The sequence below is a fragment of the Mytilus edulis genome, chromosome 4 (assembly GCF_963676685.1).
Source record: "Mytilus edulis chromosome 4, xbMytEdul2.2, whole genome shotgun sequence".
NCBI lineage: Eukaryota > Metazoa > Mollusca > Bivalvia > Mytilida > Mytilidae > Mytilus > Mytilus edulis.
The window spans coordinates 75951614-75978851 of NC_092347.1; the positions used below are offsets into that span (position 1 = coordinate 75951614).

At 31.5% G+C, this 27238-nt stretch overlaps 1 protein-coding gene across 1 annotated transcript in view; it reads right to left on the reverse strand.

Annotated features, from left to right (window-relative positions):
* The window catches only part of LOC139521529 (uncharacterized), a 58141-nt gene that overhangs the window by 26127 nt on the left and 4776 nt on the right, over positions 1 to 27238 (reverse strand). Inside the window, exons 3-11 of the mRNA XM_071315005.1 lie at positions 24919 to 24975; positions 20996 to 21046; positions 20294 to 20593; positions 15647 to 15901; positions 13425 to 14162; positions 11860 to 11990; positions 5668 to 6867; positions 2687 to 2737; positions 1301 to 1373 (exon numbers count right to left, since the gene is read on the reverse strand). Of these exons, the coding sequence (XP_071171106.1) occupies positions 1301 to 1373; positions 2687 to 2737; positions 5668 to 6867; positions 11860 to 11990; positions 13425 to 14162; positions 15647 to 15901; positions 20294 to 20593; positions 20996 to 21046; positions 24919 to 24975 (2856 nt within the window). The remainder of the gene's footprint in view (positions 1 to 1300; positions 1374 to 2686; positions 2738 to 5667; positions 6868 to 11859; positions 11991 to 13424; positions 14163 to 15646; positions 15902 to 20293; positions 20594 to 20995; positions 21047 to 24918; positions 24976 to 27238) is intronic.

A 27238-nucleotide genomic window follows, 5' to 3' on the forward strand; every position in this document is an offset into this window, starting at 1 on the left:
ATAGCCTGAATACTAAAAATAATTGAAATTCAAGCGTGATGATGTATCAATTATTTTGCATCATATCATTCAAAGCAAAACAGTCAACCCACCAGAGTCCAAATGACATATAAGTTTACAATTATAGATCATTATAGATCACCGTAATATACTTCATCTATGTATAGCTATGCTTTCAACATTAAGTAAACGCTTACCGAGCAAAGTAAGCTTTACAAGGCTCAAAAATTTCATATGAAAACTATTCAAAACGAGAAAACAAACAGCATGATTTATTATATACAAATGAATACACAGCAACAAACTACAACCAAACGGGGAAAAAAAGATACACAACATCAAACTATAACCACTAAATAACTAGTTTCTTGCATTGGTCAGGCTCAAAGTCTCTACCTAACCTGTGACATTGATGTTGCAGTGCAACTTAAAGATTGAGCTCATCAGACTAATTCAAAGCACATACAAAACTAAGAAAAAACACAAAAGACAAAGATCTGAAAGTACTCATTTACCGAAAACTGTTTTTTTTTTCTTTTGTCATTTGTAGATTTAACATTATCGTGGTAATAGACCAGTATCAATACTACATATGTTTTACGGTTACCATAAAAAATAAGTTGACCGATATGATAAATATATGTATCAACTTAATAGTGACATGTCTAATAAGTTGACTATGCGGTATGGGCTTTGCTCATTGTTGAAGGCCGTACGGCGACGAATAGTTCTTAATGTCTGTGTCATTTTGGTCTCCTGTGGACAGTTGTCTCATTGGCATTCATACCACATCTTCTTTTTTTTTATAGTAACCTAATTTGTGATTTTATCAATTTTGTCCTCTTACTGAATGTTACATTTTGACTGAAGTCGATTCACTTAGAAGGAGTATAGCTGGAAACGTTTACATTATTTAGGAAAAAGGTCTAGGTTCACTCCGGGTTTTTTTTATTGATTAAATTTGAACACCGAAAATCGACTTTTGTCTGAAATTTAGTGGATTATTTGACGGAGAATAAATTTCATTGACCTAAATCAAATGTTTCAGTCTAATATTTAACAAACGAAGAGAAGTTTCTTTCAACTAACACAGTTTATAGTTTTTAACATATTTTTACTGGTTGTGTGGTCTTAATTAGCCTATAACATTTTGTAACAATTAGCCGACAAACTAAAGGTAATTTGCAGTGGAAACCCTGTTTGACCCTAGGTATATATGAATTTGGATGAAACATGAATATGCATATAGTAAAATCACAAAAATACTAAACTCCGAGAAAAATTTAAATTCATCTTTTACCATTGGTTTTCCTTTGAATACGTTCGTCTTCTTCGCGTTGCATGTTCCACTTATTGTTTAATTCATCATTTCTCTGTAAACAAAAAAAAAAAACAAACGATTTTTAGCTTTCTTAAAAGCTGTGGACTACTTCGCTCTACTCCAATTTAATGAATATGTGTGCATATGGTATTTTAAGATAGTTGATTGATATAAAATGGATTTACTTTAAGAGTGTGCGTTATGGGTGTGCCTTTCTGGAGGTGTGCCTAGATAAAACGAAGTTATAAAAAACAGATATGCTTTTTTGAAATCGTCGTATAGGAACCTTGTTTAGTAAAAGAAATCGTGCATATTGCAGATTGACAAAGCAAATAAACGTGTATTGATAATTGATATTTCAATATTGAATTTCAGTGTGCAATATATGCATAATAAAACGAACATGAATTAATGACAGTTGATCGGAACTGATATACACCTAGTTAATTTTCCGGCTTTTAATGACTTATCCTGAACAAGAAAAGTCTGTAATTCTTTATCTGATTTAAACCAATGGCTGTTGCTGATTCTCAGCCACATCATAAAGTAACCAATCAGTGATAAGTAATTATTTCAAGATGGTGTGTATGTCTACTGACACTAATAGCTCCGCATTGTGTTGTGAAGCAAAACGTAATTTAAATGAATAGATACAGTTAACGAACAGTAACGAACCTGAAAACTGCATGAAAATTGATGTAGCTAGACTGTTAAAACATAATTAAATGTTAAATAAATAACATTTTTGAAAGGATAAACACTAAATTTCGAACCAATCCAGAAAACTGTAATGTGTTTTTTGTTTGTTTACTACCACTCTATCCATAGCATTTATAAATGTTAGACTAAAAAAAGTATAATTTTATGCTGTCTATGTTTTGTTTCTGACTGGACTTATAGTACATCTTTTTTTGAGGAATTTTACGTTAATAGATAAAGAAAGGAATACGAAACATTTCAGTTCCTTTCAACAAAGTGGACAGAAAAATATTCAGAGTTATTTTTTGTTTGTCATAAAACTTGTAACGTTTCTGAATATAAAAACTTTTCTTACTGCTAATAGTTTGTGTTTGAGCGTTCCAGATGAAGGTAAATCCAGACTATCGAGCGTTATTTCTACTCATTTGGATTCCGTATATTGTCAAGTTATTGGAATTCCAATGGGAACTAACTGTGCACCACTTATTGCAGACCTGTGTTTGTATTGTAATGAGTTACAATAAATGACTATAATCAGAAAAGACCACTCTCAACAACATTTGATACAAAAATTTAACAATACTTTTAGATATTTTGATGATATATTGGCTATCAATAATGACAACTTCAGTATGTATATCATGTTTGAATGAAGCTTATACTTACAATGACCACTGCCCTTTCCTCTTTCTTGATATCTATATCATTAACGGGAAGCTTAAAAGAAAAAAAAATATGATAAAAGAGATGATTTTTCATTTCCTATCGTTAATTATCCATTTTTAGATTGTGATGTTAACTTGTCACCATCTTATGGTATTTTTACATCTAAACTTGTACGATTCGCTCGTGTATGAAACAACGTATTAGATTTTAGCGAGAGAAATTTATGTACTACAGAAAAATTATTACACCAGGGTTTTCGATATCACAAACTTGTGAAAACATTTACTAAATTTGATCATTGGTATAAGGAAATCATTCGTAACTATAACTTAACATGCAGACATCTTATACGTTCAGGTATTATATATCCAATCTTTTATGGTAATATTCTTTAAAAAGCACAAAAATGTCAGTATTCACCTTAAAAGCTAACAAAACCTTTAAACAGATTTATCAAGACATGTAAGAAGGGATATAGTCACAATACTGTTGTCAGGTCATTAAAGATTGCATATTTTGGCTTTAATATTGATTCACATATTTATTCTTAAACCAGTTGTTGGCATGACACGGATTTTGTTCTACTCATATATTTCATGATGGTATAATACTAAACCCATAAGAGGAGGTATTGCGTCCGATATTCATATGATGAAGAAATAATCTTTCAATCAGTGTAGTTGAGGTCTGGAGCTGGCATTTCAGTAACTGCTAGTAGTTTGTTGTTATCTATGTATTATTGTCATTTTGTTTATTATCTTTTGATTCGTATTCTGACATCGAACTCGGACTTCTTTTTAACTGAATTTTACTGTGCGTATTGTTGAGTGTTTTGTTTTTTCTACATTGGCTAGAAGCATAGGGGAGGGTTGAGATCTCAAAAAGACATGTTGAACCCCGCCTCAATTTTGTGCCTGTCCCAAGCCAGGAGCCTCTGGCCTTTGTTGGTTTTGAATGATTTTTCAATTTTAGTTATATATATAATTCGGAGTTTAGTATGTCTTTCATTATCACTGAACTAGTAAACATGTTTGTTTAGGGGCCTTCTGAAAGACGCCTCAGATTGCGGTTGTTTTTCGCTACATTGAAAGCCCATTGGTGGCCTTCGGCTGTTGTCTGCTCTAGGGTCGAGTTGTTGTCTGCTCTAGGGTCGGGTTGTTATCGCTTTGACACATTACCCATTTCCATTCTCATTTTTATACTTTACCAAAGAAATGTGGAAGACGTAACAGTTTTTGTTATAATTCCCGAAAGCTAATAATAGGTAAGTTTTCATTTAAGTCAAATTAGAGTAATTAGCGTTCCTATCCAACATTCAATACATTACAGTCTTCATTGCACGCCAACACTGTGTGAACAATCTGAAGAATTGATATGTGCGATATTAATATCAATCATACTGCATTTGCAAATTCGGATATAATTCTTTCGTACCATGCTCTATGCTCTTTTTAATTTGGGTAGGCATTGTTTTCATCAATATCTCATAACCACGTTAGCGAGTTGTAATATGTTGACAACTATAATGCCTGTCGATGTTAAAATCAGCACAGAGCATGGATTGATAGAAGTATAAATTTAGATATAAATTTAGATTGTAATAAAACAATTAAGAACTTTTGTACTTCGAAGTGGACTTAAATATTCGTTCAAAGGGCAGCTATTTTGATTTTATGAAGCCAAAACGATATAGAAAATTTCACGATTAGAAATGAACAGATTCATGTAAACTAACTTTTAGAATGATTTTATTAAATTTTCCCAGCGGGATAAACAGAAATAAAATAATTCCGTTTTAATCTCAATTTTTGATTTAAATACCAATGACCTTGCAATTTTAATTGTGACGTCATTTATGGGCAGCCAATTGGCTATTGTAATTAGCTTTGTTGATATGATACTTTGTTTAAATGTGAATATATGTTGTTGTTAAATGTACTTTAATCATTGTGAGCAATTACTGTGCTTTATTTTGAACTTCACTTTATTGTATATCTAGCTCAAATTTTGGCACCATGATTGGTTATCTACGTTCATTGTGTGTTCATATTCACAGATATGAGTATTTTAACACCCTGAAGTAGTATCCAAGTACAACCTGAGGAAAAGCCTTTGTTTACAGAACGAAAGAAGAATGTCATATTAGAAAGTTATTTAATTTTTCCGAACTCTTATATGGTGTTCTGTTCTCGCTTTGTCAACAACAGCGTATATAATAGAAAAAAGCCCTTTATGTAAGAATGTTTGGAATAAATTCTGAAATAAATATTAACCCTTTGTCTTCTGCTTTCGAAAAATATCATAACACATTTTTATATATTACTATAGTTTTCCGGGCCAAAAATTTGTTGAGGACTTGCATCTCATATATTTCATTGAACTCAGGATACTAGACACTAGAAGCTCTACTACATATTTAGATCTGTCTTTTAATTGCCAAATACCAACTTCGTAAGTAGAAAAAAATAGTCTTGATCTCGCCTCTTTTTGTTTCAGATTTTCTGTTTCATACGTATATTTTATCTAAACATGGCTTAATGGAATGTGAACTTAGTATTTTTACTTGAAATGTTTCATATTTTTCATGTGGAGGCCTCAAATGCCAACCTTATGGTTTGTGTTTCGTTTTTCATTGTGGTAGGTGTTATGGTTGCCTTTAATGGCTTAAATTCACTTCATTTGTACTTTGGTGAAGTTACCTTATTAGCATTCATACCACATTTCCTTCTTTATACATTCAGTTAATCGCGATTGTCTTCAATAGTTAAAAACGATTGCAAAAACAAGTTGCTAATTTTTTTGAATATAATGAAATGTGGCATAAATACCGTTAAAACATTAGACAAGAATTTCAATATAAAGTTTTCCCCATCCAAAGAAGTACTGAAATGCGGGAAATCTCGAGGACCCAAAATATTTTACACATAAAATAAAATTCAGAGAACATTTAATAAAGTACGACCGGTATCATGGTTACTCACAACATTTGCATTCTTCATCCAAGGCAAATATAGTTCTTCAGTCTCATGTGTATGTTTTTTACAGCGATACTCTGATAATTGTTTTAACTGTTGGTATGATATTGAATCTTCATCATATTGGCTTTTACTGCATTTGAAATGTAGTTCGTACGATATTTCCAAATCATATCTCTTTTTGATGGCGTTTGTGTGTTCAATCAAACCGTCACGGATATTGCTACAGATGTTTCCAAAATCTTCCTCCTTCTTAGAAAACGACAATAGCTGAAGAGCTATAGTATCAGTAGACATTGTAACCAACAGCTTTTTACAACATGTCTCATCAATGTCAAATACACAAAATCCACGAAATAAGAATGCCAATAGTTGTTTTTCATTGACAGTGTACTTTGATTTGATAAACCACACATAAAAATGGTTAAAGAAGGCTGGTGGTAGAAATTCAAATTTAAGACAAAGCCAGGAAGTTCTTTTACAGTCTTCTCCTTCTATACCAATCTTGCTGCATTCTTCATGAAAAACAGCAGACGGCATCATGCTTGGCATTATATATGAACTTGTTCCATCAATTTTAATTATTATGTCAAATTTTTCCATAACTTTAAGTAAATGTTTACTTTGTCCTATAAACTTTTCTCCATTTCTCGATTTAAATAACTGCTTGATCAAAGATTCACTTAGTTTGCCTTTATGTTTAAAATCTCCCCAATCACTACGGTGCTGCAGGTTAGCGTCAATTTTGTCTGACACTAAACATCGAAAGGCATTCACTAACCATTGTGGATTTAAAATAATGAAATCTTGCATATCTTCAAAGAAAATAATGTTTCCTTCCTTATTCTGGAAGCGTAGAAACGCTTCCACGTCTTTAATATTGATCATTTTGATATCAGGATGATTAGCCAAACTGACCATGTCTGAAAAGTTAATGAAGTGTTTACCTTCATTTTTATTTATTTCAATTAAGTGTTCTAAAAGAATCCATTTTAACGGCATCAATTCACCCCAATTTTTCATTTTCATCGCGGTTGCTGATATTTTCAATCGTAATTTTTCGAATTCTTCGTCAGGATCGTCCGTATTTGATAAACAAAATATATCTCGAAAGTGGTGGTATTTACTTTGATGTTTCAAAACATCATCTAGTTGATTTTGAAGTTCCGTCATTCTTTCTGCAACAGTTTTCTTCCCCTTATGAATCTGAAATAATTAATAAGGACGTAATGCCTAATGAAAACTTAATAACAAATTAATAGATTAGATAATATATCACAATCGAGTTTTATTTTTGTATATCTTAATCCGTTAAGTTTCTATTATCTAGGCATATCAATTAAAAACAAACTTTCTGAAATACGAATGGACATTTTTGTAGTTAATGAACAAGCACATAGGTATATGTCATATAATCTGCATAGTTTTGGTGACCACAATTGACACAAACTACGTAGGACTTAGAGTTAAAGGGTAGTTGCGACCTTGCAGATTAAATTACTATTAGCATTTGTATAGATATGAAATGTGTTTACACCATGAATTGTGCGACCTACTTTTAAGAGAATTTAGACATGACAACCAGTACGTTTGTTCACACATCAAAAATTAAAACAACGTTATGAAATTGGTTACTTTACGTTGTTCAGTATGTTTTCAAACAATCATAACGTTTTCTGTACGCTTCGGTAAAAAAACCCAGAATGCATTTGATTTTGAAACATCTAATTGGTCTGCTAACTGATAAATTTCACGAATGATACTTGTAGTTATAAACGGATATTATTTAACTATCAAATAGATTACTTCTCAATATAAGAAGGACGAAAGATACCAGAGGGACAGTCAAACTCATAAATCGAAAATAAACTGACAACGCCATGGCTTAAAATGAAATAAACTCATCATATATACCACGACTAAATTTAGTATATACGCCAGACGCGCGTTTCGTCTACAAACATGACACACAGACAAACTATAGAACACATGACACAACATAGAAAACTAAAGAATAAACAACACGAACCCAACCAAAAACTAGGGGGGGTCTCAGTTGCTCCGGAAGGGTAAGCAGATCCTGATCCACATGTTGCACCCGTCGTGATGCTTATGAGATAACAAATCCGGTAAATAGTTTAATTCGGTAGGTCACATTTATGAAAGGGAAGGGGATTGTAGTTACGGCGTAAGGAACATATTCGAAACCATTTGTGAAACGGTTATTCCATAACGGTCAATCAACTCGTGATGGCGTCCGTAAAATTTACGAAGTTTTCAACCTCACCATTTGGAACTCTTGATTTAAAAGCTTCCTTGTGAGCAACAACACTCTATCAAGAAATCATGATAGGAAATACAAGCACGGGAATATCGTATCAAATAGGAGCATATACACCGTTCGCAGGTACTGCTTGAATGTTGCTACTTAGAAATGGAAAGTTCACAATTGGAAAGCTAAAATCATCTCTTTTGTCGTTACGTTTTGTTTTCAATATACCCTCATTGTCAATTTCTAGATGTAAGTCAAGCTATGAGGCTGACTTAACTGTATCTGTTGTATTCTTTATCTCTAGTTCAATGGGATAGATGCGTTCGACATAGTCACCAAATAAACTGTAAAATACGTAGCTTATTTAGTGAGTTTTACTGTATATTTGTTTATTCTACATCGGCTGCAGGTCTAGGGAAGAGTTGAGATGTCACGAACATTTTACCCTGTCGCATTTTCGTGGCTGTCCTAAGTCCGGTATTAGATAACCTTCTCATTCTATATTTTTGTACCGGTACATTTATATGTATCGGATTTCGTTCATTTTGACTAAACCAGTAAATCTTTCTGTGTTGGTGCCAGGTGAAACCCTTCTCTGGCTTTGGAATGTTGTCTCTTTGACACAATCACAGTTTCCATTCCATTCTTTTGACATCAGACTCGGACTTCTCTTGAACTGAATTTTAATGTGCGTATTGTTATTCTTTTACTTTTCTACATTGGCTAGAGGTATAGGGGGAGGGTTGAGATCTCATAAACATGTTTAACCCCGCCGCAATTTTGCGCCTGTCCCAAGTCAGGAGCCTCTGGCCTTTGTTAGTCTTGTATGATTTTAAATTTTAGTTTCTTGTGTATAATTCGGAGTTTAGTATGACGTCCATTATCACTGTACTATTATGCATATTTTAGGGGCCAGCTGAAGGACACCTACGGGTGCGGGAATTCTCGCTAAATTGAAGACCCATTGGTTGCCTTCGGCTGTTGTTTGCTCTATGGTCGGGTGGTTGTCGCTTTGACATATTCACCATTTCCTTTCTCAATTTTCTCAATTGTTTTATTGACTGACAATTAAAATATCTATACTTTTGTAAATGTGTTTTTGATTTAATCGACATTTTCTTTATACAATATTGTAAAGTATAAGCAGCAAATAAACTTAGGTCCTGCAGTTATGAAAATTGTATCGTTTAGAAATAACATTTGATTTAAAAAAAAAAAGGGGTAAGTTTACTTCAAGACATTTTTGCTCAACACTCAATTTGATCATATTTATAATATTATACTAAACATAAATGAGTATTTACATTCTACATTAAATAGTTAACAAGTCAGCCCCATATCAGTATACACTACTTTTAATTTCCTTTAAGACTGAAATTTAACAATCATATCCTATGTGTATAACTTTACCTGTCAGAAAACTGTAAGATGTCATAGATACATATTGAGGATCTCATAGCAATAATAAGTAATGGTCATTCCATGCGGACGCGGTGTATCAGTGAAAGATCATCCCAATGCCCGGAGGACAGAGGGTGATCATACACTGACACACCAAGTCCCAATAACTATTTACATCCCAGCTATTCTATGTTAAATCATTTAAAAAACATTTACACTTCTTAAAATGTAATTTAGTCTAGGTGACTGAGCGAAAAGTTGATGAACCAGGGGTATGAATACCACTATTCTCCGTGTGAAATTATAATTGTTTTGAATAGACATTGAACGACAAAATTTCTTTTTTGTGACGTTTGCATTTGCTGAAGCCCAACACGCGAAACAAGGAATGTGTTTTTTAATTTGATAGATGCATTTTGTGTTTTTTGTATATGTTTGTTCGTTTTGAGATTGTTACACAGTGATGACTGCTTTAACAATATTTTAACTATTTTACAGATAATGTCTGTTTTGTTCACGCATCGTTGTAAAAAAAAAGGAATTTGATACGACTGTCATAAAAGTGAGGGGTTTGACAGGTTTAATCCACCATTTTCTACATTTGAAAATGCCTGTACCAAGTCAGGAATATGACAGTTGTCCATTCGTTTGATGTGTTTTATCCTTGGATTTTGCCATTCGATTAGAGACTTTCCGTTTTGAATTTTCCTCGGAGCTCAGTATTTTTGTGACTTTACTTTTTAGAACCCCACATAATCCTTATTATATACTTTATACATCATTATATAGTATTTACCTTAATGAGCCCATAACATAAAATTGAGAATGGAAATGGGGAATGTGTCAAAGAGACAACAACCCGACCAAATAAAAAACAACAGCAGAAGGTCACCAACAGGTCTTCAATGTAGCGAGAAATTCCCGCACCCGGAGGCGTCCTTCAGCTGGCCCCTAAACAAATATATACTAGTTCAGTGATAATGAACGCCATACTAATTTCCAAATTGTACACAAGAAACTAAAATTAAAATAATACAAGACTAACAAAGGTCAGAGGCTCCTGACTTGGGACAGGCGCAAAAATGCGGCGGGGTTAAACATGTTTGTGAGATCTCAACCAATGTTTTAGTATGTTTGATTAACGAAATGGTTAATACGTAACTAAAACTAATTGATCAAATGCATGTTTGTGTAAAAAGAGTTGCAATCTGAACCTGAAACTCAACAAAAATAAAGCTTCTGAGAATGTCTTAATTTGTAAGGAACAGTATAGATATACCGTTTGGATATAAATTGGAATGCACATTTGACATTCAAATTCAACTATGGTGATGAATATACTGCTGGAGGAAGGGGGCTGTGTAGAACCTATGCGGGAGTGTTTTTGAGTAGAAGCTTTTTTTGAATATGAATGAAATTGAAATATTTAAATAAATATCCCCCTGTCTTTTAAAATTAAGATTAATTTCTATGTCTCTATTTTATGTTTTGGTAAAAATGCACAAAAACAATGTACTAAAGAAAAACTATTTTAAAATAAATCATTACCGGTATTGGATAAATAGAGGCAACAGTAGTTTACCGCTATTTATTCAAAATTCATAAATCGGTTGAGAAAAAAGAACAAATCCGAGTTACAAACTTAAACTGACGGAAACACACCAAATATAAAAGGAAAACTACGACGCAACAGAAACACAACACTAAAATGTAACACACACTGAAACGAACTATGATATAACAACGGCCATTTTCCTGACTTGGTACAACCCATTTTTACGACAAAACAGGTGGTTCGAAAGTGAAACAATCATATACACAAGCTTTATTCAAAAATCTAAGTTTAAGTTTATGAAAATCATACCACATAAAAAATTGAAGGTAAATGAAAAGTGTGTATTATTTATCAAGAAGTGCGAAACTATTAGACGATAAATTGAGGATGACTATTTAACAAGACGGAATGACCAACCTTTTTATCCAAACACGTAATGAATAAACACACTCTTTAAAAACTATTTTCATATCCGAAAACGTTTGATTGATATTATATTAACATATCTACAAAGGCAATCAATTTTATTAAAACAAATTCCATATACTATGAATTACTGTTATAAGTTATAAGTGAATTATAGTCACTTTGTACAACCACTTCAGCTTATTGAGGGTGAGGAAATCATTGATATATATATTAAAAGTGAAAATGCAAATTCAATAAGATTTCTTTTCTTTTTGTCAAGTATAAAAGTTATGATATTGACTTGCAGATATTAATACAGCTTGTCGGTCAATGAAGAAATACATATACCGTAATTTTTTTTATATCGTATATTGCTGCAAGCAACTGGTTTTTCGTATATTCTTTTTTACAATTTTTAAAACAGTTATGTAACGTAACTGAACGGTTTGTCTTCAAATTTTTGAATTCAAGAGTCAGTCAGGTAAAGCTCCTACTTTAAACATAACACATTTCTAGATGACAAAACTTATCAACAGTAATTGAGAATCTGTATAATTATTACCTTTTCATATTCATCTTTTCCGGTAAAAACAATAATAACAGGAGGGTCAATGTGATTGTTATGTTGTTTGCTTATTCCTTTGTCAACAGTTCGATGGCAATGGATAGTATCAAACCAAAAATCAACATACTCTGTATCATAAAATTTGTATAGGTGATTAAGTGAACAATTATTTCTTTTCAAAAGATATATCAAATATTAATTAAAATAATATCAATTTACGTTTAAAATGCTATATTTAGGTGTAATGTTACAAGCATCCATATGACCGGATTTGTAACCATATAGTGGCCACATATCGTTATTAATAATTAATAATGACGATTTCAGTGTGTGCACTAAAGAGATGTATCCTGTTGAACTGACTTAAAATAAAGTCAATTCTTCCAATGAACACTGTTCCTTCTTGGATTTTGATATCTATATCTTTAACCGAAAGCTTTATTCCAAAATTTATGATAAATTTAAGGTGGTGATTTGTCATTTCCTATTGTTAATTTTTCACTTTTAGATGGTGACGTTCCCATATCACCATCTTATCAATTCGCTCGTGTATGTAGCAACGTAATTGATTTTAATGAACTAAATCAGTATGTTTTACTGAAACATTATCACATCAGGGTTTTCGATATCACAAACTAATCAAAACATTTACTAAGTTTTATCATCGGTACAAGGACCGGATTCATAAATATAAATCAACATGTAGAAATCTAAAACGTTCAGGTACTTCACATCCAATCTTTTATGATACTATTCTTTAAAAGCATACAAATTTCGGCATCACGTCAAAAGCTATCCAAATCTTTTAACAGCCTGATTAACAAGGATTATAGTAACGATACTGTTGTCAGAAATTAAAGACGGTATATGTTGGTTTTAATACTGATATATACTTTCATATGGTCTTTGCATCGGAAATAAACACATGTACTCGAAAACCAGTTAATGGCATGATACGGGTTATGTTATTCTCATACATTTATGTTAGTATACTCCTAAACCCTTAACGGGAGGTACTTTGCTTGGTTTTCATATGATGACGAACTTATCTTTTAATCTTTTTAATCGGATTAACTGAGGTAGCGGACTGGCATGTCAGTAACGGCTTTTAGAATTTTGTTAATTTATGCATCATTATCATTTTGCTTAGTTTCTTTTGTTACCTATCCTTAAATCGGACTCGGACTTCATTAAAACTGAGTAATACACATTAACCATTTTTTCTGTAACTAATGAGGATCAAACAGGGTATTCATGTCAAGAAGATCGGACTTGATCTCAGTGATAAGTAATTCTAGAAATTGAGTTTAAATAAAATTTGTTTGAATTAACTGTAACTTTTTTGTGCTTGTCTTTTGCAAGACGCCCCTTGTTTGTTAGTATTAACACAACGTTAAATGGTTTTCTTTGCAATATTTTTCAAATTCATAAAAAGGAATATTGAATATTTTGAATGTCGCTTGGCGAAAAGCTTTAGGTTTGAACGATTTTCAACTTCAAAATTTGTCTCAATTTCTAAACATTTTGTAGGTTTTTTTTATATGTAACATGAATATTTATACCTCCAACCTTATCAAAATCTGCAAAATACTGTTTAACGGCTTTCTCAGAAATATCGTCAGCAATATTGGCGACAACGAGATATATTGCACTACTTGTCAAAAATGCCTGGTGTGTAGCATAGAACTCCTTTTGGCCTGCAAAATCCCATAATCCACATAATGCATGATGGTTCGTCGGAATATTTGAATTTGAAGTCGTAGATAGCACGGAAGACATCAAATTTTTCGGCATTACAAAAGTTGATGATTTATTTGTATGTTCATTCTCTTTTAAAGTGCTAATGTTTTCAGTCATTGTCGAATTCTCATTATCTTTTTCAATACCTCCAATGAAATTTTCAATGTTGGTGTCATTGTCTAATACTTCAATAGCATGCTTTGTGTCGTTGTTTGATGTAGGCATATTGTCAAGACTATTGAAATACCGGTCCGTCTCATCTGCATTCGATGTGCCTGGTGTACTGTTTTCTAATTTTGATAGATTGGTTACGCTTGTATACGTAGTACGTATGTCATTACGATTTACAGGTAGAACTTCTTGATGTATTGCTACAAAGTGTTTTGATGATTTAGTGTCAGATGCATCGGATTGTATACGGATTTTTTCAGCACATTCTGTATGTACATCCACTTTGGAATGCATTTTCATATTTTCAGATTGAGTTAATGATTCTTTTTTCAAGATTTCACTTTGAAAAATTGCTCTCTGAAGTCGATTTGTCAAGTCATCAGAGATATCTGTAATCAAATAAAGCAGACTATATTTTCTTTAAATTTTGTATATGTATGCATTGACAAACATTATCCTCTTTCTGTCAACAAAAAGGTTTATCGAATTCAACTGTATACACAAATATTATTGATCCAATCATTTGTTTGTTTTATCGTTACCATATGTTCAATGTCTCAGTTACTTATACTTCTATTACATTAAATAAAAAAAATATTTTCCAAAGTATACATTTTAAAAGTAGAATCTCAACAATACAGTGGGATATCTAATGAAAAAGAACAAGTAGAGAAAATCAACCATAAAACAATGCCAGTGGCGACACTGATCAAAAGTTGTTTTTGATAACAATAGTGTTATACATTTTAAAGTTTTTTTAGTTTGTTAAACTGTTTTATTAGAGATATACATGCAAAACCTCGATGCTTAATGTTCAGTATTTTTAGTGATAATTGCAATAGAAGCTTTTGAAACTTAAATTCAAAGAAATGATAATCGTTGATGCATATCAACTTGTAAACAATCATGTACACTCAAAAAAGTGTGTAACGGACGAACGGACAGTTCATAATTTTGTTTTAATTTCATAAAAACTTGTACACAAACACATTTATCGTTATTGGCAGGCGGCGAAGTCTATGATTGAAGACTCGCATAATCATAAAATTGTAGACAAAGCAGTTTGCGGAATGATTGCAGTATATTAATTCAACGTGAAATGTCGTGTACATATATGTACAAGAATATTATATGACAGAGAAATATATTTATTATTCTTTTTTTGTGACATTAAATCTTTGTCTATAGAGTATTATACTTTATAATTTTTAACCTCCCATTTTTCCACAGTTGAAAGTGTCTGTCTATTGTTATCAATAAATAATTTTTCGCTATTTGGAGTGTAAGCAATTACATTAGTTCTTGTTAAAACCAAGATATGTATTTTATCTTCTTTATAAGATATATTTGATTTCTTATTTTATCAAACAGCATGAACAAATATATTTCGACTTTTTTCAAGAGTTTACAATAAAAACAAACATTGTCTTGCTCAAACAATTCAGTTAAACACGTCATCTTGCACTTTAATGACATTTTCTTGTATTTCATTACAAATTTTAACCCTTAGTATCGGTATTGATGTAACACTTTTCACCATGTGAAAAAATATTAAAATAAGACATTAAGTTGGTAATCGAAAGTATTGTGTTGTCAAACGGACACCAAATATTGCAATACTTAAAGAAAAATAAATATTTTTACGAATTCTACATTGGAACATATCTTTAAGATATTATATGACTAAAGTATGGTTTATCCTTTGACTGTAAAATGAAATTAACGTAAAACAAGAAAATGTTATTATATAAAATCAATGTTAACCAAATGTGTTTACTTCATCCTCCCCCACAAAGACAATTATTTAGTAGTATGCCCTAAAAGGTTATCTCTGGTACGCTGTATCATTTTGAATCGAGCCAAATTAACATACCTTTATCGATCGTCCAACTCCCATCATCAATGTCAATTTTGCATTTACGAACAACGATATCTAGAACATCTGTACTAGTTACATCTTCAATACTTTCTTTCAATAATCTCCTCATTAAGCATGTCTTTCCTACCTCACCCCTTCCTACGATCATAATTCTAACATAATACCTCCTTTCCTGTTTTTCACTTTGCATCAGTTTAATATACGTATCTATATCTTCTTTTTTTAGTCTTTTTATATCCTCTGGTAAAGCTTAAATATATATAAATATATATATGTCAAAATTAAAAACAATAAGATATATTATAATATGGACTCATTAATGTTCATTGTGTGATACTTTTAGGGGATTTCGTGGATACAGGTGAACCACGAAATCAAATGTTCAACGAATGACACATATTCAATAGGCTTGTATGTAGACTTCATCAAATCATCACTACATTAAATATCCACGAACATGCAAGTTTTCCCTAATCCTTGAAAAATAGTACACAAGAATGTAAATGAATCATCAGTATATCTATCGAAACATGGAAGTGAACAATCATTCAACTTGTGTCTTTCATAATGAAATGTGTATCTATTTGTTTTGCAAACACTATAATGGTATGATTATGAAAATGGCAAAACACTATACTATTTTTTATGTTTATGAAATAGAAATGTGTTAGTTGTTAGCATTTCTTTTTATAGATGTATTATGTCTGATCGTTTGTTGTTCAAATAATTATTAAATTATCAATACCATCATTGTCATATTCCCGAATCTGACTGTTATACCGAGTGTGAATTTGCTTTACTTTATGGAGTTTCTCAGTATATTGTTCATCAAACATTCATATATTCATTTGTGTTGTTTCAGTTATGGATTCGCTGTAGAAAATCTGTTATGAATAATCGTGTGTAGTCAAAATAATTTTGAAATTACCTTGTTGTCTTTTCATAGTATCATTGTTATGAAAATTCTTAGGACGATTATCTTGCAAATAATTGCATGAATTCGAAATTGCATGTAAGTTAGGTAAGCTCGTCACTTTTTTTAATATCCTGTGGTGTTTGTAGTTGATAAATATATTCGTAATTGTTCTGAAGTTTGCAAGTTGTGTTGAATATTAATTTTTATGTGTTTTTCTGTGATAAATGTTCTTGCGTGTGTTTGTGATTTCTTTTTGTCTTGTGGTGTTGTTTTTTTAATATCCTGTTGTGTTTTTCGTTATTGAAAGTACATTCGTAGTTGTTTTAAAGTTTGCATGTTGTTTTGAAAATTATTCGTGTATACGGTTCTCTGTGTTGAATGTTTTTGTGTGCGTTTGTGCTGTATTTCTGTCTTGTAGTGTTTTCATTTCAGCGATATTTTTTGACATTGGCATACAGCGGGAGGTTTGTCTACCCATTAAACTAGGTTCAATCCACTACCTTTTTTTAAAATGTTCTGTACCAAGTCAAGAGTATAACATTTGTTACTAGAATAGTTCGTTTCTTATTTACCTTAGCGGGGTTATTTTCACCTCAGTGTTCCTGTGGTGGTTTGTTTTCCTTTTACAGTTGATGGGTTTCCCTGATATGTTTTTTCTCAAACGATTTATGACCTTTGATCACCGGTATACTTCCGTTGCCTTAATTTAGCATTACGGCTTAACAACAATTCTAATTTACGCTTTTTGTTAATCATTTAACTAGACATTGATTTGTTTTTTTTTAATTTCAATTATTTCGCTAATGACAAGAGACAATGCTATGTAATGCCATGTAATTCAAGCATTTAGTGTATTTTGCCAATATTTTGCATTACATTACAATTACAATTCAATTCAATTCAATATTTTATTTCAGTCTCATCTCTCAATAATATATAATACAACATTACATTAAATGTAAAATATATAAATATAAAAAGAGAGCCATTCTGTACAGAATTACAAGAGACTATAACTGTAATGCAAACATTTGAGCATTACGCATTACAGGTATTACTTAGGGAAATGTAATGCATTACTAGTCATTACAATTACAAATTAGCATACTCCATGCCTACTCATATGACAGTTGTTTATAGTTCAGAAATATTAGATCAAAGTGTATGAGCAACCAAATAAGACATAAAAAGTTAACGTAACAATATAAATGACATCAATCAGCAGAAATTGTATTAAAATACATGATAGATATACATCAAAACTGACGATAAACTACCTTCACCAGCATAAAAATAAACATGATAAAGCTGACATTTTGTGGTTGATATTACAAGTTAATGATGATATTCAGCTGAACTATATATAATTCAAGTAAGTGAAAATAAAGAGGTAAACCAAATAAACACAACGCTATTTCAACAAGCAGATCAAAAGGGTCTTACTGGAGTTTGGATATTTAGTTAAACGGGGCTTAACAAAGTCTTTTCAATTTTCCTTTTTTTTGTATTCACAATGCCGTTCAATTCAGCAAGTAGTTTGAAGTAACTGCCTTAAAAGTTTGAAGGTGGGATCGATTAAAAATCTATTTATAAAAAAGAGGATGTGGTATGATTGCCAATGAGACAACTGTCCACAAGAGACCAAAATGACACAGGCAGTAACAACTAAAGGTTACCGCACGGCCTTCAACTATGAGCAAAGCCCATACAGCATAGTCAGCTATAAAAGGCCCCAATATAACAATGTAAACCAATTCAAACGAGAAAACTAACGGCCTCACTTATTTTTAAAAAATTAACGAAAAACATATATATAACACATTAACAAACGACAACCACTGAATTACAGGTTCCTGACTTGGGACAGGCACATACATAAATAATGTGGCGGGGTTAAACATGTTAGTCTTTAGTTGTCCATGATGGTATAACAAAAAAATATGCATTACAGTTAGCCGAAATCCTTTAAAAGCTTGAACTTTTAAACCGACTTGTAGACGAGGAATATAATCACTCTTTAAATAATTTGTGAAAAGGGCACATTCGGTGTTTTTCCTAATGAGGAAATTTAGATCTTTAAAAATAGGCACTAGCTACGATATTATTTTGTTTAGTCCTTAATATAATAGAAATAGTGATATAATAATTCGCTTTTAGCAGCCAGTATGGTCCAATTTTGTCAAAATAAGCTAAGAAACATTGATGATGAATTATCCACTTGCAGGTAAATAATTTAACCTCATTGGATCCGTATTCATGTCAACTTCAATTTAACCTCTTAGCTATTGATGGATAACGCATAAATTGTATGCATGTTTAATTATTTAAATAAATAGAATTTCAACATTAAAAGTGAAACAAAGATAATTATTTGATTTGGATATATATTTTACAGTGTAACAAAACAAATATGAGAACTTGAGTCAAATCGGTCAACATAAATTTGACAACTAGTGCCCCTTGAAGGCTTGATATGATGTACTATATTATCTGTGAAAAATCATTCTCACGCAAAGCAGATTTGTAAATTCATTGAACCTTTCACAAACTTATAAGTAATGATTATTTTACCTGTGTCATAATTAGATCTTTGAATATAGTTTACATTGGCACAAATATCGATGTTTTCATCAGCAAAGTAAAACACAACTAAATTTTTATGCTTTCAAACGGTTTTTTTTTTAAATATGCATCCACGTTCATTTTTATCTAGAGATTACTTTACAAACGATTTGCTAAAAAAAACTTTCTAACTATCCTACTGCCTGTTGATACTTTTTTGGTGTATTGCACAATTTATGTTTTATTTGACTGTCCTGGACACTAAATCCCTGGTATGCGTTTTAATTTATTTTAGTCTCTGGTGCATAATTGTTTGGCTTTTAACTAGCTTTCAGTAACTGCGAGTACTTCAAAATCGTACTTGCATTTAATTTGATCTGTTGATACAATTTGAAATGTATTTTGGTATCAAGTGATTACTTTTTTTGTGGTAAATCTTGTCTCACTATTTATAATAGATACCATCTTTGATAAGTGTTTGAGTACGATACATTTTCACTTCTGTCCTCATACTATGAACAACAAAATTAATTATTGTGTTAAAAATATTCCCGTAATCCGTATATACCTTACAATGAAATCATTTTATTTAGCGGCGTTATTGTTTTTTAAATGGTTCAATATTTCAAACCCTCCCCCCCAACCCCCTTATTATTTTTATATTTACATTATGTCATATATCGAATGTATTTGTTCATCGTATGTTTACTTGTTTTAGTTAATATGTCTTTCGATTGAGGAAACTTATTTAACTTTGTATTTTATAGTGTGTCTCTCTATGTTGTGTTGTTACACTGTTGTTTCAGGTTAGGGTGATAGTTGGTGTCTGTTAAAACGTTTAAATCCATTGCATTTGTTGGCACCTGTCCTGAGACAGGAACCTGACCTCCAGTAGTTGTCGTTTGTTCAAATGTTTCTCGTTACTCGTTTCTTATATATATATATATTAGAATATTTGTTTTCCTGTTTGAATGGTTTTATATAAGTCATTTAAGGCTTCTTTGTAGCTGTGATCCACGGCTGTGTGTTGATGTCCATACTTCGACCTATAAAGGTCTACTTTGACAAATTGTGACTTAGATGGCGAGTTGTCTCATTGGTACTCGTACCACATCTTCTAAAAACAATTGCAACACCATACATAAACAAAATTATAATCTTACCCATTGATATTGTCTTCGCCGTCTTAGACTTCGTAGGTTGACTTTTTACTTGATAGTTATCGACAGAACACATTTTCAATTCATAGCATGTATCAGGCGACAAATTTTGAAGTTTATATTCAGAGCGTCCATTTCTATTTGTAGAGACATCTTTTGTAGAGAGAAATATGGTTTTCCAGTCATTTGAGTCTTTAAATTGTTCAACAAGCTTATATTCCAAGCAGTTGTCTGAGTTATTAATGTCCCATTCAATTGTTATGGAAAGGTCAGTACATTCAGCTATTTCAAAGTTCTCAGGAGCTATTGAAATGTAATAAATGGAAGCAAAATTCAACTTATTACCTGATACATGTACCTTTCCATATATGTTTCGCCTTGTTTAAAATATCAATTAATTGAAATAGAATTAAATTTTCTATATTCTGAAACATTGTTATAAGTATTGCAACTTCTAACTGTTTTAATAGGAATAACACGATGGATGTCACATGTGGAGCAAAATATATCAACAATTCAAGAGAACCTGATATTCCCCTAGATTTTTTATGTGCTCGTGTTGTTCATTTTTTTTATGTTGTGTTTGTATTTTTTGCCAATGATTGTTTTTCAATTTTTATCATTGCCTTGTGAGTTTGTGTTCGATGAGTTTGAATATCCGTTGTTATTTTTGCAATATGCAGAATCATTGACAGAGACACTTACTATTCATCCATTGTCTTGTTATCATTAGTAGAATATAAATTCCTACCATAACTGAAAAGAGAGAAGCATTGTGATATTTATAAATGGATTTCCAATAATCGGAGTCCTTTTTGGTTATTTCCTACGAAACAGGGTAAAATATTTTGCCCTATTATACCAATTTTGCTTTCCATAAAATTGAGAAAGGAAATGGGGAATGTGTTAAAGCGACAACAACCCGACCATAGAGCAGACAACAGTCGAAAGCCATCAATGGGTCTTCAATGTAGCGAGAATTCCCGCACCCGTAGGTGTCCTTCAGCTGGCCCCTAAAAATATGTATACTAGTACAGTGATAATGGACGTCATACTAAACTCCGAATTATACACAAGAAACTAAAATTAAAAATAATACAAGACTAACAAAGACCAGAGGCTCCTGACTTGGGACAGGCGCAAAATTGCGGCGGGGTTAAACATGTTTATGAGATCTCAACCCTCCCCCTATACCTCTAGCCAATGTAGAAAACTAAACGCATAACAATACGCACATTAAAAGTCAGTTCAAGAGAAGTCCGAGTCCGTTGTCAAAAGATGTAACAACAGAAAATAAATAAAATGACAATAATACATAAATAACAACAGACTACTAGCAGTTAACTGACATGCCAGCTCCAGACCTCGATTAAACTGATTGAAAGATTATGTCTTCATCATATGAATATCAGGCACAATCCCTCCCGTTAGGGGTTTAGTATCATACTATCATAAAATATATGAGAAGAACATAACCCGTGTCATGCCAATAACTGTTTTTTTTTTTAAATAAATGTGTTTAGTTCCGATGCAAAGACCCAATAAGTGAATCAATATTAAAGCCAAAATATGCAATCTTTAATGACCTGACAACAGTATCGTAACTATATCCCTTCTTAATAAGTCTGTTTAAAGGTTTTGTAAGCTTTTGAGGTGAATACTGACATTTTTGTGCTTTGTAAATAATATTACCATAAAAGATTGGATGTGAAATACCTGAACGTATAAGATGTCTGCATGTTGAGTTATATTTACGAATTATTTCCTTATACCGGTGATAAAATTAAGTAAATGTTTTGACCAGTTTGTGATATAGAAAACCCTGGTGTAATAATTTTTCACTAATACATAAATTTCTCTCGCTAAAATCTAATACGTTGTTACATACACGAGCGAATCGTACAAGTTGAGATATATAAACACCATAAGATGGTGACAAGGGAACGTCACCATCTAAAAATGGATAATTAACGATAGGAAATGAAAAAAACATCTCTTTTATCATAAATTTTTGTATTAAGCTTCCCGTTAATGATATAGATATTAAGATCGAGGAAAGGACAGTGGTAATTGTTAGTATTAGCTTTATTTAAAGTAAGTCCATATATTCCATACATGTATAAGACTACAATATCTCATAAAAAGTCATTTATCCAAATTTAAGCAGATTCTATATTATTTTTCGTTCAATTTTAGACTCAAATAATAATACTGCAAATATAAGGTCAAAGTCAGAATCAATCAGTCTAGCCAATTGTTTATAATTAAAAAGCTCGAATCGGTGCTCCATAAGCTATCAATATTTTTTGACTTATTTTGTTCTTTAACTTATGCCCGTCTGACTAAAAGTATCGATTTAAGTTTCTAGATTTTTATCAATTTCCCCAAAGTACATCCTTAAATGATTCATACATAATATTATACATGTTATGCAGCCTTTAAATCCTCACGTATAAAACATTGTCAAGGCTTCCTTTGAAGGCCGTACTTTCAAATTTAATGGTTTACTTTTTACAAATGGTGACTTGAATGGAGAGCTGTCTCATTGGCACTCATGTCCCATCTTCTTATATCTATTTACAGTTTCTGTTAATTAAAAGGACTAAATATTTATAAGTTTGACCTAATTATTAAACCACATGACTATGATGTTTCCAATAATGAAGACGATTTGCATTTCAAATGTTTTAATTGATAAATATCAAATCACAGCAAACAACTGCATTACTGTCTTTGTGACAAATTAACAGACAAAAAAGTAAACAGAACATCTCTATGAAGGAAAAATTTACAACAGAGAGGTAAAAGCTGTATATTTTGTTATTCAATTTTAGCATGAAGATAAAAGAGAGAAGTTTTTTAAGTCATAGTTAAAAAAGTACTACCTTTTTTATATTTTACTTTGAAAGATTTTAATAATTGTGGAAGTAACATTGCTTTTGAATCATTTGAACAAACGTATTTCAGTCATTCTTGGTTTGATAATATTACGTGTCAATTTTTTAACAGATGAAAACAGTAATTTACTAAGATCAGCATAACTTAACTGTATAGTTTGATTTTGTTGAATAAATTATAATAAATAATTCACTTATTACAAGAAACGATAAGAAATGTATTAAACATAGCCCGCTGAAATGTGATGGTCTTTCTTCTGCTATTGGAAGGTTACCGACTCTAATCGAAGACTTATAATCTTAGCGTAAAGTCAACGACTGCTAATATAAAACGAGAAGATTGCATCTGTTCTATTGGCAACTTCTAATTTATTGGTTTTACAATTTCTCAGTTAATACGGTATGCTAGTGAAGTTGCGCAGTACATGGACTTATTATCAGGGATCACCAGCCCAGTAGTCAGCAATTCGGTGTCGACATGAATTTCAATTATATGGTTGTTTTTATAAATTACCAATGCTTTTCAACTTCGTTCTTGTTTTGGTTTTCTTACTATTTTGATCCGAGTGTCACTGATGAGTTCATGGGGTTGTCAGTTCATTTTCGATTTTTGAGTTTGACTGTCCCTCTGATATCGTTCGTCCCTCTATTATGTAGACGTGAATGGCGTTTTGATGTGTCAAAATATCGACTCACTAGTGATAAGGCTTCGCGTTAGTAGATATTTAAATCACTTACGTCGGATAATCTGCAATTTTATAGATTGTGTCCTAGTAAAGATTGAACTATTTTACGGGATGCTTCCGCACAGCAGGTAATACAGGTATAACAGATCTAAAAGACGCTTACCCTGTAATCACACTGGTTCCCGCGTATGCATATCGTGCGATCTATTTTCGAGAATGTTTCATTTTTGGAAATATGTTTGTTAGTTTTAAAAGTAATTAATGACAACAGCAGTGTATTTTTGTCAGTTAGTTTAACACTTAATTGGATTAGGAAAGTGGGTGGTCTGACACTTAGCCCATTAAGGGGGATTGCGGGTCTTAACAACTTGTTTTTTCCTAATATAAGATTTCGCTATATTTTTCTTTATAAATGAACTTTATCATATCCTTAATAGAAAAATGAAATAAAAAATGAGGTCATCGTTCATTTAAGCTCACAATCTGCCTCCGAAAGAAGTATACATTTTTGTCAATGTCCCTTTTTTCTGTTGAACTAATAGGAGAAATAGAGGTAATATCGAAATAAAAAAATAACGAAATTACAGAAATCGCTTGAATTTTATAATTTTTTAGTTTATGTACAGCTTATTTGAAAACAATAATAAAAAGAATAGGTAACCGATGAGTTAAAAAAAGATATTTCAATTTTAAGTCCCAAAAATGGCATTTTTGCACCAAAGGAAGATAATTGGGAGCTTTTTCAATAATATAAACATTTTAAAAGTCATCTGGGGCCAAACCGAATCGATTTTTCTTGTTGAATTTTATACCATATCATAAAGTAATAACTAATAGTGTAATTAATAAAATGTGTTTTGAATTTTGAACACGGCTCGTGAATGGAAGAAGGTGTCTGTGCAATGCTAGGCGGTGTTGTCGTCGGAGGTAGAAATAAAAAGTACAGATTAAATCCCCGCTCGAAGAGGAAGTTACAAATCAGATCTACTCTAACATCGTTAGGTTGATTTTCTAGGCTCTTTATTTATACATGTACATTACTTACCAGGATACAACAAAACAAGTATCAAAATACAAGTAGCTGCTTTGGTACGATACTCATCTGCAATTGTAAATAATACATAAAAACAGTGAAAATTGCAAAATTAATTATATGTAATTATATATTAATGCATAGTTTTCATGGTTGATTTAAATTAAATAGTTTATTATACATACTAATTCTTTTTTAAGTTACAGGAGCCCGGTTTACGGTTCTTAAACCCTTTCTTTGTAGTTTTGAGTAATCAGCATCTAGCTTTGTCTTTGGAGGAAGAAATGTTATATGCTACCTCATTGGTCGGACGAATTGTTTAGCGGAAATCGAACGTTCTTACAATATGTATATGTATTTAATTATTGCAATAACTTAAAAAATAAAACACTATTTCAACAATTATATGTCTTATCCTAAAGTAGTCTTTTAAGCATTACAAGACATAATTTTAATTTGCTTCATTGCAGAAAATAGCAACAAATACATTACGGATTTATCTCGAACGAGACATAAGGATAAAGACTAGATTTAATGTATTGGGGAGATTGAAGTGAGTGTTTTGAAGTGTCAGAATCATAATTTAAAAAATATCAAAGATATTCACAATAATTTCAATTCTGTATAATGACACTGTACATGCATTACAATTGGAACCAACTGTGCCTTCTTCTTGTGAACTTGTTCCTTTATTAGTATGAAGCTTACTTTATACAGAACTTATTAGAATGATATGAAAGAAGTTAGTAGTGTCCCTAGTGTCCCTATTATTCACTTTCAACTATAAAGAAGGTGTTTTTTTTTTAAATATTTCAAAATATGTTGACAAGAGTGAATAGATACAGTAAGTCTGTCTCATATCTTTACTAAGATTTAGAAATTGAAGATGAGGGTTCGTTGAAAACAAAATTTTACGACATAAGAGATTATTTGAGCTTCCAAATTGTAAACGTTCTATTTCTATTTAACAACATTCCAACAAGACTGCATACAGGGTAGGTATATATCTCTGAATTGATACAATATTTCAGGGCTATATTACCTATCATGATTTCTTAGATAGAGAATTCCTGCTCAACAGTAAACTATCAAACCAAGAGTTCAAATGGTGAGGATGAAATAATTACAATTCTATCCCCTTTTCACGAATGTTCCGTTCCAAATTAGACTTAGTACCGGGTTTGTACAAAATGTTGAGAAGGAACTAATATATCCTTCCGGGGTAACCTGAGATCACCCTCAGTTTTGGGGGAATTCGTGTTGCTGAGTCTTTAGTTTTCTTTATTGTGTTTGATGTACTGTTGTTTGTCGGTAAGTCTTTTTTCTTCTTCCGCCTCTCTGTTTTAAAATACTAAGATGGTAATATAATCAATTTCGATGCATACAATTTGAAAATAAAACTTGCATTTAGGCAATGTTTTGATCTTTTGGGGATTTGTTAAACAAATCATCCTTAATTATTCCTTATTTCATAATTTCATAAAAAAGTGTTTTCATCTTCAAAAAGAACAACATACCTTTATAAAGTGGTAGATTTTAGGTTTAGGAATTTTTGTCAGATGTTTGGACTTTTTTCCCCTTCGCTACAGGGTACCAGTACATATTTTGCTCAATATCAACCACTTTAATTTTATTGAAGACTTCAATTGCTCATAAAAGTTCATAACAATTTGATACACAAATGATGAAAATTCAACATATAAGGTATTATTCAAACGCAGCCTTTTTTTATTTAAAAAAAATATCTTATAACTCGAAAAGGAAATTCATACCCTATCGATACTCAATCTTATTTTGTTTCTAGATTAATTCTATTCTAATTATATTGCATCAATTTGAAATTTCAGATTTTAAACATTTGCCCTGATTACTAGAAAGGTAGAGACTTGATATCAAGATATGAGCAATTTTATCAATCGTATGGCCTTCAACATGAGCTAACATACCGTTTAGTGAGCTCTGAAAGGTCCTTACGTGACGTCATGATGATTAATTACAAAGTAAAAACTAACTATCGTAATATTATGTTTGATAAAAACATTAATGAATAGCAAATACTACAAACTACAACTACGGCTTTATATAAAAGTCAACGTTTCGAAATATTGTGTAAGCAGCGCTTGTCTTTTTCTGAATAATAGCTTTTCAAGAAAACAATCGGAAACGGTAAAATTTGACATGTGCAATGTCGACAGAATCCGCTACGGATATAAATGTAAATGAATATGACAAAAAATTATTCTAATCAAAGCAAAGAACACTTACAAATCTATCCTACATAAAATACCACGTTTAACTTATGTTTTAAATTCCACCTTATGTGACAGTACTG